The 18,366-nt window shown below is 37.6% G+C and overlaps 1 protein-coding gene across 2 annotated transcripts in view; it reads right to left on the minus strand.

Annotated features, from left to right (window-relative positions):
* Positions 1-18,366, minus strand: part of itpr2 (inositol 1,4,5-trisphosphate receptor, type 2) — a 147,754-nt gene that overhangs the window by 108,665 nt on the left and 20,723 nt on the right. For both annotated transcript variants that reach the window (XM_057835807.1, XM_057835806.1), the window contains exons 5-10: positions 17,404-17,562; positions 10,262-10,360; positions 10,109-10,192; positions 9,859-10,005; positions 5,597-5,692; positions 5,251-5,295 (exon numbers count right to left, since the gene is read on the minus strand). In XM_057835807.1, the coding sequence (XP_057691790.1) occupies positions 5,251-5,295; positions 5,597-5,692; positions 9,859-10,005; positions 10,109-10,192; positions 10,262-10,360; positions 17,404-17,562 (630 nt within the window). The remainder of the gene's footprint in view (positions 1-5,250; positions 5,296-5,596; positions 5,693-9,858; positions 10,006-10,108; positions 10,193-10,261; positions 10,361-17,403; positions 17,563-18,366) is intronic.

Raw genomic sequence — 18,366 nt, forward strand, 5'->3', positions numbered from 1 at the left:
AAGTATTAGGCTGAGGGTGCCAATACTTTTGTCCAGCCCATTTTTAGAGTTTTGTGTAAAATTATAATGTTTTTTTTTTATTTTTTCATTCTCTTTTGTGTTTTTTTTTCATTGCAAGCAAAATAAATGAAGGCATTACTCCCAAAGCATTTGTAATTGCAACCATTTTCTGGGAGAAATTGAGCAGTATCTGACAGAATTGCAGGGGTGCCAATACTTTTGGCCAGCAGTGGACAAATATATGGATTATTGAACAACTTAAATACTTTCCATGGGAAATAACAACGAGAAATGTGAACTAACTGGAAATTAGTTGGACCCTGGACTTCCTCTAGTGAAGGACAACATCCATCTTGGTGGTGTATGCAAGTTTCTAGATGTTTAAAGCAGTAATGTCACTGAGTGGCCCTAACATTACCCTGACATAAACCCAACTGAAAAACTATGTGACAGCTAGCGAACAGCAATGTTAACTATGGATGTGACATAATATCGAAATGGCGATATATCGTGATACTTTGTATCGCAAAAGGTTATCGATATGCTCCTGCCAAGAATCGAAATATTGTTTTAAAAAGGTGTCTGTAGGTTCCAAAATGTACAAAGCCCAGCTCAACGCTCTCTTCCTTGTTTTCCTCACCAGCCAAAAAAGACTCGAGTTTGTTTGTTTAATCCAACAAAACGTAATCCAAACACGAACAAAAAAGCAAATGAGAGAATGAGGAAACAAAAAATAATCCATTTGATAGTTTAATTCGAAAACATAAAGAGATCAATGGAGAGAGTAGATAGAGGTCGAAAAACTGTGTGGCTCTCTCTGGCTTATGCCTTAATGCAACTGTCGCACACACAGCTACTTCCGCATACATCGTCAAACGTGACGTCACAAACTAGTTCCATAAAGTCAAAATAAATTATTCACAATTAACAAGAACAATTAACTAAACCATTATTTAGGCTCCTATAGTGTCAATGTGTAAAAAAAAATAAAAATAAAAATTAACCAAAAAGTTGCTACCGAAATCTTCCACCATAATAGTGTCTCAGTTAACTCTAAGGCTGCATTGACGGTGCTCGACGCCCAATCCATTTAGACTGGGAACGTTCGTTCATTCGTAACCTGAGCATTCACAGTCATTCCGTCTGATTTTCTGGGCATTAACAGGTCACTTGCTGTTCATTTTAGGGCATTTACAGGTCATTTCCTGTTGAGTTTGAGTCACTGCCTATTCATTTGGGTGATTCCCAGATATCTTCCTGTTCTGTAACTCAAAATTAACAGGAAGTGACCCATGTAATACCCCAAAATCAACAGGAAGTAACTGAAAATCAACAGGTAAATTACCTTAAATGGCCCAAAATTACCTCATTAACTTGCTTCGGCTGCCACTACCGGCTATAGATGTCCAATCCATTTGAAGTGGGAGGGTGGCAGCCAATGAACATTCGTTCATTGGCTGCCGTCCCTCCCACTTCAAACGGATTGGACTTCTACTAGTGATAAAATTCCAATTCTCAACAGAAGGTTGTTTGTCTGTTTATTAGTTGTTTGTAGAATATCCTAGACTGATTTCCTGACCAATGTATCGATAATCGTTGTATTGTCAGATCGTCGTTATCGTGAGCTTTGTATCGCAAATCGTAACGTGAGGTACCAAGAGGTTCCCACTCCTAATGTTAACATGTATAATTTGCTCCACAAAAGCTGAAGTTCTATAAGTAGCCAAAGCTATTGGTGCAGTGCACATTGTTAAAATAAATCCTCGTACTTGCACCACACAAGTAATTGCTTGTAACTCCAAAGTTGATCTTTTATATGAGACAGATGATCTCTGAACTGCAGTTTGACAGCTTTGACTACAATACGGGATGTACAGTGGGGCAAAAAAGTATTTAGTCAGCCACCAATTGTGCAAGGGCTCCCACTTAAAAAGATAACAGAGGCCTGTAATTTTCTTTATAGGTGTACCTCAACGATGAGAGAATAAGAAAAAAAAAATCCAGCATATCACTTTGTCTGATTTTTAAAGAATTTATTTGCAAATTATGATAGAAAATAAGTATTTGGTCGAGAACAAAAGTTCATCTCAATACTTTGTTATATTCCCTTTATTGATAATGACAGAGGTCAAAACATTTTCTGTAGGTCTTCAAAGGTTTTCACACACTTTTGCTGGTATTTTGGCCCATTCCTCCTAGAGCAGTGATGTTTTGGGGCTGTCGTTGGGCAACACTGACTTTCAACTAGAGCTGGGCGTCTTTGGGCACCTAACAATTCGATTACGATTTTTTTTTTTTTTTTTTTTAATGTTTTGTACATTAGTTCCAAAATTGTTCAAAAATCCTCTCAGGCTAAACCAAACTACTATTTCAGTATCAAGTTAACATATCACAGTAAACAAATATACAAAAATAACAGTAAATAAAAAAACTCCAGTCCCCATTCTGTATCAGCAGCTTTAAACAACATTCAATTTAATGTTGTGAATCAACTGTTACAGTTGTTAAAATTACTCCCGTTATTCCATAATTTCCCTTCTGTCTACTTTTGTCAAAGTTTTAAAACTATTTCATCATTTAAAGATAGATTCAAGACAAGATTCTGCCGATTTAGGAGTATTTCAGATAAAAAGTTAATTAGGAACGCTACAACAGAGCCTTCTAGAGAGGTCTAATGCTTTAAGATGGCGGCTGTTTACTCACGCGGGAAAGTCTGCCATTTCGCATCTCTGTTCAATAATACATGTTTTAACACCAACGTCGTCTGTCATTTTGCATCTGGTTCTACATATATATGATATCTACTGTAGTCGTATGTTTGTAGCAACTAGCAACTGGGCGTTGTTTGTAGCGGCTGTCGGCCGCAGTCAGGTATGATTGTTTTTTTTTATCTAGCGGCATGAGTTGAACATGATATTTACTCTCGGTCCGTTCCTCATTGCGTCCCAAAGACTGCGCTGACTGTGTTTTACTTCCGCTTTACCTGGTATAATTCAATAATCGGAATTTGGATATTTGTGAATCGTTCTCGAATCTAAGAATCGGAAATTTTGCATGGCTCTACTTTCAACTCCCCCCAAAGATTTCATATAGGGTTGAGATCTGGAGACCGGCTAGGCCACTCCAGGACCTTAGAAAGCTTCTTACGAAACCACTCTTTGTTTCCCAGGCAATATGTTTGGGATCATTGTCATGCCGAGAGGCTCATCCACGTTTCATCTCCAAATGCCCTTGATGATGGAAGGAGGTTTTCACCCAAAATCTCACAATACATGGCCCCATTCATCCTTTCCTTTACACGAATCAGGTGTCCTGGTCCCTTTGCAGAAAAATGCTGTAAAGCATGATGTTTCCACCCCAATGATTCACAGTAAGTATGGATGCAATCTTTCACCTTGAAACACGAAAGTTGTACACCAAAAAGTTCTATTTTTTTTGTTTCATCTGAGTATATGACATTCTCCCAGTCCTCTTCTGTATCATCCAAATGCTCTCTAGCAATCTTCAGATGGGCCTGGACGTGTACTGGCTTAAGCAGAGTGCAGTGTTTGACCTGCTACACAATGGAGCTTGTTGATTGGGCATTGACCTCTCTGGATAAAATATTTTCTACGATGAGACCTACACCAAGCCAACGACCATGTTTGGACATCAACTGATACAATGAACCCACTCGAATTGACAATATGTGAAAATCCATGGCAATCAATGACTTTTGAACGAAATGTGAAGATTATGACTGGACTGTTGCACAATATGCTTTTTGTGCATCCCTGGCTGATGGGGGACGGGTTTCGATAAGCATCTGCTTTTCCCGTCTTTCCTTGTCTGTCTTCGTCTTTCCTTCGGGTAAAATTCCACTCTCTGAAACTGTCAATGATTTGATGATGATGATGACAATGACAATAAATTCATTCATTCATTCAATTCATTCATTCAAGCAGGAGGACACATCTGGCACTGCGGGATTTGAGTTACTGGTGGCAGAGTGTGGTATTGATAGTAGCCTTTATTACTTTGGTCCCAGCTCTCCCCAGGTCATTTACGGGCTCCCCCTTAGTGATTCTGTGATTTTTGCTCACGGTTTTCGGGATCATTTTGACCCCACAGGGTGACATCTTGTGGGGAGCCCCAGATCAAGGCAGATGATCAGTGCTCTTGCATGTTTTCCATTATCTAATAATTGCTCCCACAGTTGATTTCTTCAAACCAAACTGCTTACCTATTGCAGATTAAGTCTTCCCAGTAAGATCTATTTCTAGAATTTTTTGTTTCTGGTCTGTCCTTTGACAGCTCTTTGTTCTTGGCCATGGTGGAGTTTGGAGCGTGACCAGAAATCTTGCTTGTTTGTGAGTGACCAAATACTTCTTTTCCACCATAATTTGCTAATAAATTCTTTAAAAATCAGACAAAGTGATTTTCTGGATTTTTTTTTCTCATTCAGTCTCTCATAGTTGAGGTATATCTATGATGTTAACTCCAGGCCTCTCTCATCTTTTTAAGTGGGAGAACTGGCACAATTGGTGGCTGACTAAATACTTGCCCCACTGTAAAGTGGCTCATACTGCAGTGTTAGAATGATATGAGATGTAGCAGTTAGTGGGTTAATTTCAACCACTGTTCTTTGCATGTAAATGGAAGGATCCCTAGAGGTCCCTTCAAACCTTAGCTTCGATACCTCTCCTCCCTCTATCCAGTTGGCTGGTGACTCACATCAGCAGCTTAACACAGACGAGCGGAGCAGAGCAGACAGCACGTCTTCTACCCTTCCCAACCCCTTCGCAGAACACCCCCCATCCACACACACACCCAGACGTTATGTAAGGAGCCCCCTGTGTGTCTGAAATTCAGCGTGGGCATAAGAAAGTGTGTGAGGGTGAGACAGTTTGTGTGTGCGCGCTCACCGCCTGCATACAAATGTGCAAGGTAGCTAGGGGCTTAAGAATCTAGATATAGAATAGGAGTAGGCATGCGGGCGTGTGTGTGTATGTGTTTAGTAAATTGAGAGTCTCTGAGATCTTGCAAAATTGCATAATAAGAGAGAAAGAGTTTGAGACAAACAACTCCATCTCATGACTCATTCTCTTGCGGTTTGACTCACCTTATGGCGTAAAATGATCACTTAAGTGGCCCAGCTCTTTATAGGTCAATTTCCAACGTATATTATATAGAATGTATTGGTGCACAGATGAGGTTGCATGTATTTTTATGTCATATAAAAGCTCAATATCAACATGAGGAAAAACTCACCTCTCCTTTCGTCTCAACATTTTTAACATTGAATTCGGGGTTTTCCTGCAGAAAAAGAAAAATCAGAAGTGACCTCGAGAGAAGACTTATCATAATTTGCTCAGGACTATCCAAACTACAGTAAAGAACTGATGCTGGCTGTAACAAAGTAAATACTGCCACCTAGAGTAAAGTATTATCCTTCTCAAGAGGAACAATTCACTCATGTAAAGTATCATAAAAATTAAGATTAGAATTAAATATTGACTCAAGTATTTAATTATTTAATAGATTAAAGTAATTAAGGTGATGCCTGTGTTTTTTTTTTTTTTTTTTTTTTTTTAACTTTATATTGAAAATGTCTCACTTCAGCTGCAAGGTAATTTCCGGTTGCAAGGTGCTTGAAGCGAAACAAACTGTTCCACTGGCCAGCTCCACCTCGGCAGGGGTCATAGTGAACAACCTGGGCAGATAAGGGGTAAAAATATTCAGACAAACATGACAAAATACAGAGAAAAACTTTTTAGTGTTTGTGTTTTAGTTTTTAAACACATGAATTATGTTAGATTTGCGTTCTTCTCACAATACAGTAATGTATGAACTACATTTTGGCGTAGTTTTTTAAATAAACCTCTGAATATTTATTTTGAAATCAAGCCATAATAAATTATTTAATCATGTTTTGTGCATACAGTATATAAATGTATAGTGTACAAGAAAGTCAAGTAAAGATCATGAATGTATTGGTTGCCTCACAGGGCAATCTAGCATATGATAATAACATTTGCAATATAGTCCATGAAAAAATAGGTGTTTTCAATAATTCTGTTAACAACTGGTTCACACAAAAAAATGTTTTTAAAAAATCTAGAAAAATGAAACTTTGTAATGTCCAGTTACGCATTCCCCGGTGTTGGGTAATGCTATTTTTCCGGGTCGCACTCATGTGTAGACGCAATGCTGGCTCAGTTGACTTGGACATTACAGCTCGAGACCCGGTCACAAGTCCGAAATGTTCCCAGGTCATGTTACGAATGCAGTGGGTAATGTTCTGCTTCAGAGCGCAGTGACTTTATGACTTTTCCTAATTTTCCTGATCGTAAAATGAAATAACATTTGACAAACAGTAAACAAAGAACTATTTAACTATAAAGATGTTAAACTAGATTAAACTAGATCTGTTTACCATTTGCCAATCTCAGGGTTTAGAAAAATAAGGCATGGGACTCTGTGGCTAAGCAAAGACCGTGTTTATAGGGCATTTTCCTAATATTGTTTTAAATAAACCTTTTAATTGAGAATAGGGGTCTGACAAAATATCGAAATGGTGATACTGTATATCGTCATACTTTGTATCCCAAAAGGTTATCAATACTGTATGCTCCTGCCAAGAATCAAGATACCGTTTTAAAAAGGTGTCACTGTCTAAAAATAAATAAATAAAAAGGAACCAACAAGTTGCTACCAAAATCTTCCACCATAATAGTGTCTCAGTTAACTCTAAGGCTGCATTGACGGTGCACAACGCCCAATCCATTTAGACTGGGAACGTTCGTTCATTCGAAACCAGAGCATTCACAGTCATTCTGTCCAATTTTCAGGGCATTTACAGGTCATTTCCTGTTGAGTTTAAGTCACTGCCTATTCATTTGGGTCATTCCAAGGTCACTTCCTGCTCTGTAACTCAAAATAAACAGGAAGTTACCATTAAAATACCCCAAAATCAACAGGAAGTAACTCAAACTCAACAGGAAAATGACCTTACATAGCCCAAAATTACCTCATTGCCTGGCATTGGCTGCCACTGACGGCCATAGACGTTCAATCCGTTTGAAGTGGGAGGGATGGCAGCGAATGAACGAATGTTCATTCGCTGCCACCCTCCCAGTTCAAATGGATTGGACGTCTACTAGTGATAAACGCATTCCAATTCACACCAGAAGCTTGTTTTTCTGTTTATTAGTTGTTTGTAGAATGATTTCCTGACCAATGTATCGATAATCGTTGTATCGCCATATCGTCAGGTCATCGTTATCGTGAGCTTCGTATCGCAAATCGTATCGCAAATCGTATCGTGAGGTACCAAGAGGGTCCCCCTCCTAATTGAGAATGTGTCTTAGTTTAGTCTGGTCTCATATCAACGTAATTTCTTCAGCAGAATATTCGAATAGTAAACTGGCACACTTCATATTTGAAAGAGGTCGAGCCAGGTAAATTGCAGTGTACGGCTCTATGTTTGAAAGCCACAATCCGGGTAGATTGCAGGTCACATCAAATGTGATATTATGTCTGAACTAAGGTATCTTAAATGAGGGCATTAGGAACCTTTGAAGTCAAGAGTATTCTTAACCATGAGCTGTTCGGCCGCGAGTGCCACAAGTGGGCCACAAAATAATATCAGTTTTGCGTTTGCGGGTTGCCAAGGCAGCGTATGTAATAAATTCAATACATCCAAAGTCATTGCCTTCTGCCATTATCTACGTTCAGACAGAAGTGTAGCAAGGGTCCCCAGGGGCCCCAAGCAACAAGTAACATTCTGCTTTTTTGTCTTTCTTTTCCGCTTGCAGAAGGATAACTTAACTTCATTTTGCTAATTAAAAAAAGGCCAGATTGCCACCCGTTCTCACTCTGACACATACATACTCGCGCAGTATAATGAACACAAAGGTGGGGGGTGCGAGTGCGCGCTGCGCGCACGTGAGTTGTTTTGGCCATAAAAGTGGCGAAAACTAAGCACTGTAAACTCATATAGATGTACATTATCATTTTAAGATGCTAAACTAACACATTCCCTCTTAACACAAATGTGCAACGTGAATATAATGTAAACAACGCTCTCCTCGATGCTGCGAGAATGAGCGGGAGCAACCAGCTGATGTAACAGTAGAAACACGAAACAGTCACGCTGATAACGGCTCTAACTTATCATAAGAACTTTATGGCATGAAGAGGAAATTCTTACATTCGCTCATGGACGCACAGATTAATACTTCCTCTAACAGGTGGCCGTCCTCTGCTCAAAATGCGGATCTTACGCCTATTCTCGGTCCCAGAATACGCAGCGCTTGTGACGTAGGACAATAACAGGACTGGTTGCTGTGGGAGCGTACGCATACCCAAGGAACCTTGCTAAAAGGAGTATTAAAATTGCTAATAAAATCGTTTAGGATTATTTTAGATACATATATGTTATATTTTTCTTATAGAGTATTCGACGAGGAATACGATAGACCTAATAATAGACTTTTGGGGAAAAAATCACCATTCTTTAACTAGTCACATGAATAATGACGTGGCCTGTGAAAATCAACGTAAACCAACTCGGCAGGGACTTTCCAGAGTACTTGGTGAGGCACTCTTTAAACAATCATGTGGTATTAATAGCTGATTGGACTTTCTTAAACATGTTTAATCTACATGACATGGTTAGTGCTGATTGGGATTGATAACAGAATAGTAAAATCATCTGCCAAATGATTCCATGGAAATAAAACACTCCTTACACTTATTGCTGCGACAGTACAGTAAAGCTGTGTGTGCTAAATCTGTTGGCCCTCCGGGGGCCCCTGCTGGCTGGGGCCCTAGGCAATTACCTGGTTTGCCTAATGGGACGCAACGCCTCTGCGTTCAGAAGCTAGTATGACCAGGCAGATTGAATTTTCTAGGTTATCAAAGAATTTGGTTTGTTGAAAATGGCCCAAAGTGTATTTTTGGTTTTTAACTTTAAAGACTCATCAGTAGGTTGTGACAATGCAAGCAAAAACGACGACTAGCACGCGCTTAACTGGAAACAGGATTGATCTAGGGCTTGGTCTCAAAACATTAGCTTTGACTAATTTAATCACAATTTATACCGGCCGTAACGGAAGCATGGAATGGAAGCAAAGAACAATTTTAACAATGCAGTGATACGAGGTATTTTTAGACCAGTTACAGCACATGTGTCAAATTTAAGGCCAGATGCGTCCCGCCAAATGTCTTTATAGGGGCCTGTGAAAGTAAAACATGTAGAATGACTTTGTTTCTTCCTAAAATAAGATTCAACAAAATGTTTTTGTAGTGCTTAGTGAATAATCAGAAAAAAAATTGTTTTCCCCCTTTTAAGCATTTTTAAATTACATTTTTTTAAAATTAAGTAAAATTTCCCCTTTTTTTTTGTTTAATTAGATACAAAATTAAATATAAATTTTTAAAAAACTATATAAAATATTTTTAATTTTTTTGTTATTAAAATTGTAATTACATTATCTGATTGAAAAATAAAAGAATATTTGCTATTACGAGGCTCTAAAGAGAATTATTGTTGATTTGAGTGTTTTTTAGACTCTTCCACAACCAAAAAAACCTTATTAAGTAGTAAAGAACTATTAGAGAACTAGAGTGTACCGAGGCGCTGGCAACTTATGCCTCACTACTGCCTCAATGAATGTGAAAATTGTTAGTTCTAGATATGCTTACTTAAACTCACACTTGATTAGATTCATCTTGCGTTTAAGACAAATAACGTTTAGTCTTGGAAATTTGTTCCAAAGGATACCAAAAGACTTTCACCAAAAAAAAAAAAAAAAAAAAAAAAAAAAAAGACTTGAAAAGGCATTCAAAGAAAGTATTTATCATTCTATGTTTCACCTCAACTTCCCAGAGTGCCTTGGAGCTGGTGGCAGAGGTGGCAGACTGACGCAGAGTAGTGCGAAGAAAGACATGCTGCTTTTTCTTGTAGTCGTCACAGGTCAGAAACTTCTCTTGTTCCGCATGGAAAAGCCTAACCACATCTCCCTGAGACGAGACACACATACATGTACAGAGTACCATTAACGCCACAAATTCAAGCACTTTCACTTAAAGATACACAGGAATGATTGCAAAAGAACAAACAAACCCCTTTAAGGATGTCTTCCTTGTAGTCACTAAATTTCATGAACAATGTGACCTTCCAACTAGTGTTGCAGCTGACGGCATTAACCTGAAACATGTAGCAGGGGGGAAAGCAGGTGAGTCAGCAGAATTTTGAAAGTTTTATTATTGGTCCCACCTCTTTGCAGCCCGTGTTGTCTAGCAGCTCAATATTGCTGGCATGAAGAGGCTGCCCTGCATTCACTGGCATCAGCACCACCTTGTCTCCAACCACCACCTTTAGGTCAAATTTTACACAGTTGCTTTCCAAAATTAAATTTGCTTTAAACATCTAAAAGTAATGAAGGTAGGAGTGTCTTCATGCAAAATTCTAAAACCCCCATCACATTTTGGAGGTGTTGTGTGCCGCAGGGTGAATTGTAGACATGCTCACTGCAAATAGTATGTCAGTATGAATGTTTGCTATGGCGAGTTGACCATGGGTGCAGCATACAAGGTCTCTCAGTTCATGCTCTCCAGCATCACACAATAAAAAAACTTCAATCAACAACTAAATTTCCATTGTTTACCGTGTGAACTATTACATTGTGTGAAACATGATGTGTAAATCCAATACAGGACAACATGGTAATCTAAAAATCTGGACTAGTGGATATGGAAAACCTGAAATTCTTGTAGAGGCATATTCAATATTTTTGCACACTGCAATGGGAACACACTGTTTGCATCATAATCCTATTTTATCAGGTTTTCTGATACTGTCCTTTATAGGATATCATTCAAATCTGTTCACCATATATTTTGAGTATTCACATAATTGAATTTCTCATATAACTTGTCCTGTAGGGGTTAATGTCATGGGAAGCTGCAGCCTATGACGGTTTCATTGTGCCTCAAATAAACCTTACCTATCAGTACGTGTGTGTATATATATATGGCGGAAAACACTCAGGTGACTTGAAGTTCCGCTCTGAGACCCCCAATGGCCAAATTTAAAACTTGTCCGATATGCATGTGTGATACATCATTGGAAAGCTTAAAATCTCAATTTTCTGGGGGAAGAAAAATTTTGAACAGGAGGGCATCTTTAAAAAAAAATTTTTTTTAAACAGCAAATCCCTAACTGGAGGCGAGATCATGCAAGAGCAGAATTAAAGACGCCACGATTTTAACAAGATATTATCGCGTATTTACCTTGTTTCTATCCAAAAATTCCAAGTAGCATGTATCACAGAGTGTCAAGACACAGCTGTGAATGACCACAGCTAGATTTTTATTTTATTTTATGGGTGAAACAGTGATATAAAAAGGGTCGCGATGCAGAACTCGCAGACAACAAGGAGTGGTTGAGATTTTCTCTTTCAGATAGTTACCCTTTTAAACGTTATTTATTTTTTTTGTTTGGATCGATTATTAATCATCTAATATATTGGGAAAAATGCGAAAAAAACACAAAAAAAATACAATTAATCGATAGTTATGAGGTAGAAATCCCTGACTTTTTTACAGACGCCAAATTTTTCACTGTGACGTAATTTGTTTAAAAGTTTAAAATATGCAAGTGAATATTTTTTTTTAAGTCGATTTCTTTTTTTAAACGAAATATTAGACATCAGTTAATGATGCTAAGCTAAAAATGACAGACATTTCAAATAATAAATATAATTGCTTACCTTCTTTTTATGGCTAGTTTGAAACAAAAGCGGTTGCGCGACCTCTGTAAATGGTGGTTTTCAGGGTAAAACGGACAAATTAAAAATAGTTCGGGGGCTTAATGCGCCATGAATCTGCAATGGCAGCATATAGACATATTGTTCTATCGAACACAATTATACATATTGACATATTGTTCTATCGTTTCTGCTCTTGCACCCCTCTCTGAAATAAACTGCTGTATTTTAAGCCAAAAGAACTGTTGTGTTTGATAGAACAATATGTCTATATGTTGCCATAGCACACAGGTGTCAAACCGATTCCAGAAAGGGCCTAGTGCAGGAGTGTCCAAACTTTTTGCAAAGGGGGCCAGATTTGGTGTGGTAAAAATGTGGGGGGCCAACCTTGGCTGACGTCCTTTACGTACAACAATATATTTAAGCATATTTTAGCAAGCCATTCTGTGTGTCACATTTGCTTAATTATTTTTTTAAATTAGTAATTTCAACAATCGCACAACTGGCCTTTGTGGCGTGCACTTTCGAATCTCGGGCTCTTGCGAAATACTGCTGCTGTGAAATTAAACCAGCTTCAAGTTGCTTCAATTTATCGCTACGTATTTACCCTGTAATCTTGTCGTACATGTCAGCGTGTCTTGTTTGGTAATATCGCCTCACATTGAACTATTAAAAGCAGCGACTGTCTCTTTGCAAATGAGGCAGACACAGTTGTTGCGTATTTTAGAGAAGAAATAGTCCAATTTCCACCTATCCTTGAAGCGTCGGCCGTCGCAGTCAACTTTCTTATTTTTTTGTTAATTGTCGCCGGTTTAGAAAATTGGGAGTAAAGGGTCACACGGGGTAAGGTTGCTTAGAGTGCTGCTGCCTTTTAGTGGGTAAATGAGGAGTAGCATTTAGTGTGTAAGCGACTTCATATGCTGGTAGCAGTACTGTTGACCAATTTATTAAGTCTGTGTGTGTGGGCCAGACGTTATTGATTTTATGACAGAGGCTGGGGGCCAGATGAAATTTGTCCACGTGCCGCATTTGGCCCCCGGGCTGGACTTTGGACATGTCTGGCCTAGTGGGTACAGGTTTGCTGTCCAACCAATGAAGAGGACGCCTTTTCACCAATTAGATCTTTTACATGTGTAATCAGTTAAACTTTGTCAGGTGCTGCTTGTTTCAGCAGGAAGTTCATTGGTTAAACTCTCTGTGCGTTATCGGTTGGAACAAAATCCAGCACCCACTAGGCCCTTTCTGGAATCGGTTTGACACCTGTGCCATAGCAGATTCATGGCGCATTAAGCCCCCGAACTATTTTTAATTTGTCTGTTTTACCCCGGAAATCCCCGCTCACAGACGTCGTGCAACCGCTTTTGTTTCAACCTAGCCATTAAAAGAAGTAATTATATTTATTATTCGAAATATATGTCATTTTTGGCTCATAATCATTAATTAATGTCTATTTTTATTTTTATTTTTTTTTAAATACTTTAAAAAAAAAATATTCACTCGCATATCTTAAAAAAAAAAATTTAATTACGTCACAATGAAAAAATTTGCATCTGTAAATAAGTCACGGATATCTACCTCATAAGTATCGCTTAATTGTATTTTTTTCATTAGTGTTGCATTTTCCCCAACATTTTAGATAATAATCGATCCAAACAAAGCAAAACTGAAAAAAAAAAAAAACTTTTAAAAGGGTAAATATATGAAAATGAAAATCGCGATCACTCCTTCATGTCTGCGATTTCTGCATCGTGACTAAACTCGGGGCTAAAAACGTTTTTGTTTAGAACTGCATATCCATAGCTGTCTATATATTTCATTCTATTTGCTTTCTATTCTTATCTCCTTTGCTGATTTCAATTATTAGCAGTAGTCGTAGTATTTGTTTTATTTTTGTTTATTTATTTTTTATTCTATTCGTGATAAAATTATACATAAAAATTGCGTTCAATTTCCTATTTCGATTGTTTGTTTTTTTACGTTCTATTGATTTTAATGTGATTTTTATGATATTCATGTGATGTAAAGCACTTTGAATTGCCTTGTGTTGAATTGTGCTATATAAATAAATTTGCCTTGCCTTGCCTTGTTATATTACCATGTTTCACCCATAAAATCCCCCAAAAATCCGGCTGTGGTCATTCACAACTGTGTCTTGACACTCGGTGATACATGTTACATGGAGTTTTTGGATCAAAAAGAGTTAAGTACGCAATATCTCGTTAAAATCATGGCATCTTTAATTCTGCTCTCTCATGCTCTCACCTCCAGTTAGGGTTTTTCTGTTTGTTTATTTATTTATTTATTTTTATAATGCCCTCATGTTCAAATTTTTTCTTCCCCCAGAAAATTGAGATTTTAAGCTTTCCATTGATGTATCACACATGCATTACGCATATAGGACAATTTTGAAATTTGGCCAAATTGGGGGTCTCAGAGCAGAACTTCAAGTCACCTGAGTGTTTTCTGCCATATACATATATAACAGACGAAGAAGAAGTTATCACTGATCACTACAGTGGTACCTCTACTTATGAAATTAATTGGTTCTGGAAGTAGTTTCGTAACCTGAAAATTCTGTAAGTAGTAGAGACGCTTTTTCCATGTAAATGCCCTAATCGGTTCCAAGCCTCCCGAAATTCAGAAATAAATCTTTTAAAATGCATAAAAATGCATCAAACCTTAACCTTAACCTGAAAATTCTGCATGTAGAGACGTTCGTAAGTACAGGGACCACTGTACTAGGAAAATGCGAATATACAGAGAGGGGACTATCAAATGGAGTATTACGAACACTTTTAGAAGTCTATTTCATCATTTCAAATCAGCAAATGTTTACTTTGCTCTAGCTCTAGGCTGAAGTAATCGAAACACTGACTGAGTATTTATCTTTGCACTATTCCAAGAGATTCTTTTTCAGTTTGGCACTTTTTATTCTAGCCAATATAAAAATATATCCAATGTAGGAGTGTATGTTCACAATTAATAGTTACGGTTAACTGTGTGTGCCACACTTCTTATGCATTTTAGTGACATCCCATTCATAATCCACAAAGCGTAAAACGATGGTGTAGCATCTGTTTTGGACAGTGATTATAAGTATGGCATTAAAGGTGATGCAAAAAAAAAAATGCACTTTGTGCTGGTGCACCTCAAGAAAAAAGTCAGGCGCACCCGTAGACTTCATAATATAACAATACAAATATGAAGTATAACAACATAATTATGAAGTCTATAGTGCACCAGTGCAACCAATACAAAAAGTAAGTGTGGAGCCTTTATATCGCAATGTTAGTTTTTTTACAATATCATTCAGGCCCATCCCAAACAGAACTATTCGAGTTATCTGGTGAAAATTCTTCTACGGTGGTATGAAGAAGTATCTGAACCTTTTGGAATTTCTCACATTTCAGCAAAAAATCACCATCAAATGCGATATGATCTTTGTCAAAATCATAAAGATGAAAATACATTGTCTGCTTTACCTTAAGCCATTTGTAGATTTTCATTTTTGAATGAATGGCTTGCAAACAATGACAGAAGGGGGAAAATTAAGTAAGTGAACCCTCTGCCTAAGGAAACTTAAAGAGCAATTGAAACCCATTTTTACCAAGCATTTTAAGTCAGATGTGTGCCCAATCACTGATGAGTGGTTTAAAGCTGCCCTGCCCACTATAAAACACACACGGGGTAAGAATTGTCTTTCCGAGAATCATTGTCTGATGTGCATCATAGCTCGGTCAAAACATTAAATGTGATGGTTCACTTACTTATTTTCCCCCTTCTGTCATTTTTTGCATACTATTCTCATTAAAATAGGAAAAAACACCCAAACATTCATAGGTTTAGTTAATGTAGACACTTTTTTCATCTGTGTAATTTTGAAGATTAGATCACATTCGATGGTGATTTTATGCAGAAATGTGAGAAATTCCAAAAGGTTCAGATTATTTTTCATACCACTCTATGTTTTATACTCCGCAAGTTATGTAAAAAGTACAGTCCTGTAACACATTAAGAACTTTTGTTCAAATAAAAACAACAAAAACCTTTATTGTCGGTATCGTATTGGGACTCATTATCTGCAGATTCTCAAAATCAGGTGACTGACTCGGTGCAAAAATATGCAATCAGGCCATCTCTAATAAATAATAGTTTTGTACATAGAAAATATGAGCCGATGTCAGACTAAAGCCTACAGATTAGAAATGGGATGTCACCGACTGAAGCAGGTGAGCATTTTTGGCAATATACTGTACTATAGGTATATATATATATATATATATATATATATATATATATATATATATTAGGGCTGTCAAAATTATCGCGTTAACGCACGGTAATTAATTTTTTTAATTAATCACGTTAAAATATTTGACGCAATTAACGCACATGTCCCACTCAGACAGTGTTCTGCCTTTTGGTAAGTTTTACAGCAAGGCTTTTTGTGCTGTCTAACAGCGAACTCTTGTGGTCGCTTTGCGACATGGTTTATTGCTTTCTTGCCAGTTCAGTATGGCTGCACGACGTCTCGGGCTGACGCCTACGTTGTAATGTTGTGCTTATATGATCCTTGGACAAGATTTGTCCGTAAGTATGGTTGTTGTAAAGAACGTACATATTATGTTAGTAAGCGAAATGTTATATTTTTTGTATGAGACGCTTTTTGTTTATGTTTAGTGAACCTGTATAGCGTGCTAAGCTAACGTTGTTGCTAATGCAATGCTTGTGTACTTTTTTTTTTTTTGTAGTTTTACGACGGTCTAAAGAGGACAATGGTTTGAGGCCATTTTATTAATAAATCAGATGAAAAAGAAAGACGTCTGATTATTAAGGCGTCGTTCACTAGCTGTCTAGCTTTGGAAAAAGTAGACGCTTCGGAGTTAGGACAGCATAGACAGATTTAAATGACAGTAGAGTAAAATGCCCACTACAGTCCTTATGTACCGTATGTTGAATGTATATATCCATCTTGTGTCTTATCTTTCCATTCCAACAATTTATTTTACAGAATATATAATATAATAATATATAATAATATATATAATTTACAGAGAAATATGGCATACTTTATAGATGGTTTGAACTGCGATTAATTAATTTTTAAGCTGTAATCAACTCGATTAAAAATTTTAATCGTTTGACAGCCCTAATATTATATATATATATATATATATATATATATATGTGTGTGTGTGGGGGGGGGTGTAAATATATACTGTATATATTTATTTTTTCTTTTTAACAGAAGCAGCGTGCAAGGATTTGCAAATAATCATATTCTGCATGGAGGCTATTTTTTCCCTCATTTAGGACAGTATAACTAATTGTTGTGTTGAGAAGCTACAGTCAAGAACACTGTGGTTTTGAATTCAGTGGTGTCAAACAATTTAAAGGAATATTAGTGAGAGAATAGAAGAGAGCGAAAGCCTTTCTAACCATGCTTCTTATTTGAGCCACTAATGAACAATGTTCATGCACAATCAAGAGCAATACCTTTAACCATAGGACGCTAAAGCCAAAGAGGAGGGACAAAATAAGAAAGGTTACTTGGAATTGGACAAACAATCTAGAAGACTGCAAGAGTTTTAATTTTTGTTGCATTATTAGTCTTTGTAGAGATTATGAGTTCCAGTAGACGGTCACCTACATTGTCTCCTTCACTGCGGAGTTTCCAGAAAGGCTGAATGTAGAACCAGGAGCCCTCATTCCCAGCTGGGTCCAGAGAAACCCGCATGGCATTTTTTTCCAACAAGGCGGGAAGACGCTTGTTCACAGTCAGGTACTTATTACTTTTGATGTGCAGGAGCTGAGAACCAATAATTAAGCACATTCATAGGCTAATAGTGCAATAACAACTCTTTCATGGCAAGTATAGTAAAACCAGAGCCTGTGTTATTAAAATCTAAGCAAATTCTAAGTATACAAGCGTAGGAAAACTTGGGAATCCCGAGGTGCTCGGTATACCTGTACAGTCATGATGTACAGAAATGAGGTACATCTCAATAAAATAGAGTAGTATCAAGGCTGATTTATGCTTCTGCGGTGGACCTACACAATAAAGGCAAACCCAATTTACGGCCCTACGCCGGAGCCTGACGTGCACCTCCACACAATCCTGACTACGCTTCACGTCAACGCATGGTGACGTGACGCTCAGACTGTTATTTCCGATTCCGCGCAAAATCACCGCCATTTACAAACATTGTTGCGCTACAACTCAAAAATGGACCAAGCCGACGAGAGGATCATCAAAGAGGTCCGCAAGTACGACCACCTGTATAATGTTTCGTCAAGGCATTATAAAGATTGGCAAATGGCGAGCAATTTTTGGAAGGAGATTGTTGAAAACACGGGGCTGGAGGTCTGTAAACGCATAAAAAAATGGAATAACTTCCGAGACAAGTATGTGTGTGTTTGGAAACGAATGGCCACACAAAGTGGTGACCCACCCGGCCAAAAACTGCCAGCTTTTTATCAATATGTCGTATTTTTATTTATGTTGTATTTTTGGTTGGTGCACTTTATCATTTTTTTTGTACATAGGTTTGCTGTGAGTCTGTGACTTATTTACATTTACACTTCAAGTATATGAAGAATAAAGCACAGGTGT

This window comes from Corythoichthys intestinalis, chromosome 5 (assembly GCF_030265065.1).
Source record: "Corythoichthys intestinalis isolate RoL2023-P3 chromosome 5, ASM3026506v1, whole genome shotgun sequence".
In the NCBI taxonomy this organism is placed as follows: domain Eukaryota; kingdom Metazoa; phylum Chordata; class Actinopteri; order Syngnathiformes; family Syngnathidae; genus Corythoichthys; species Corythoichthys intestinalis.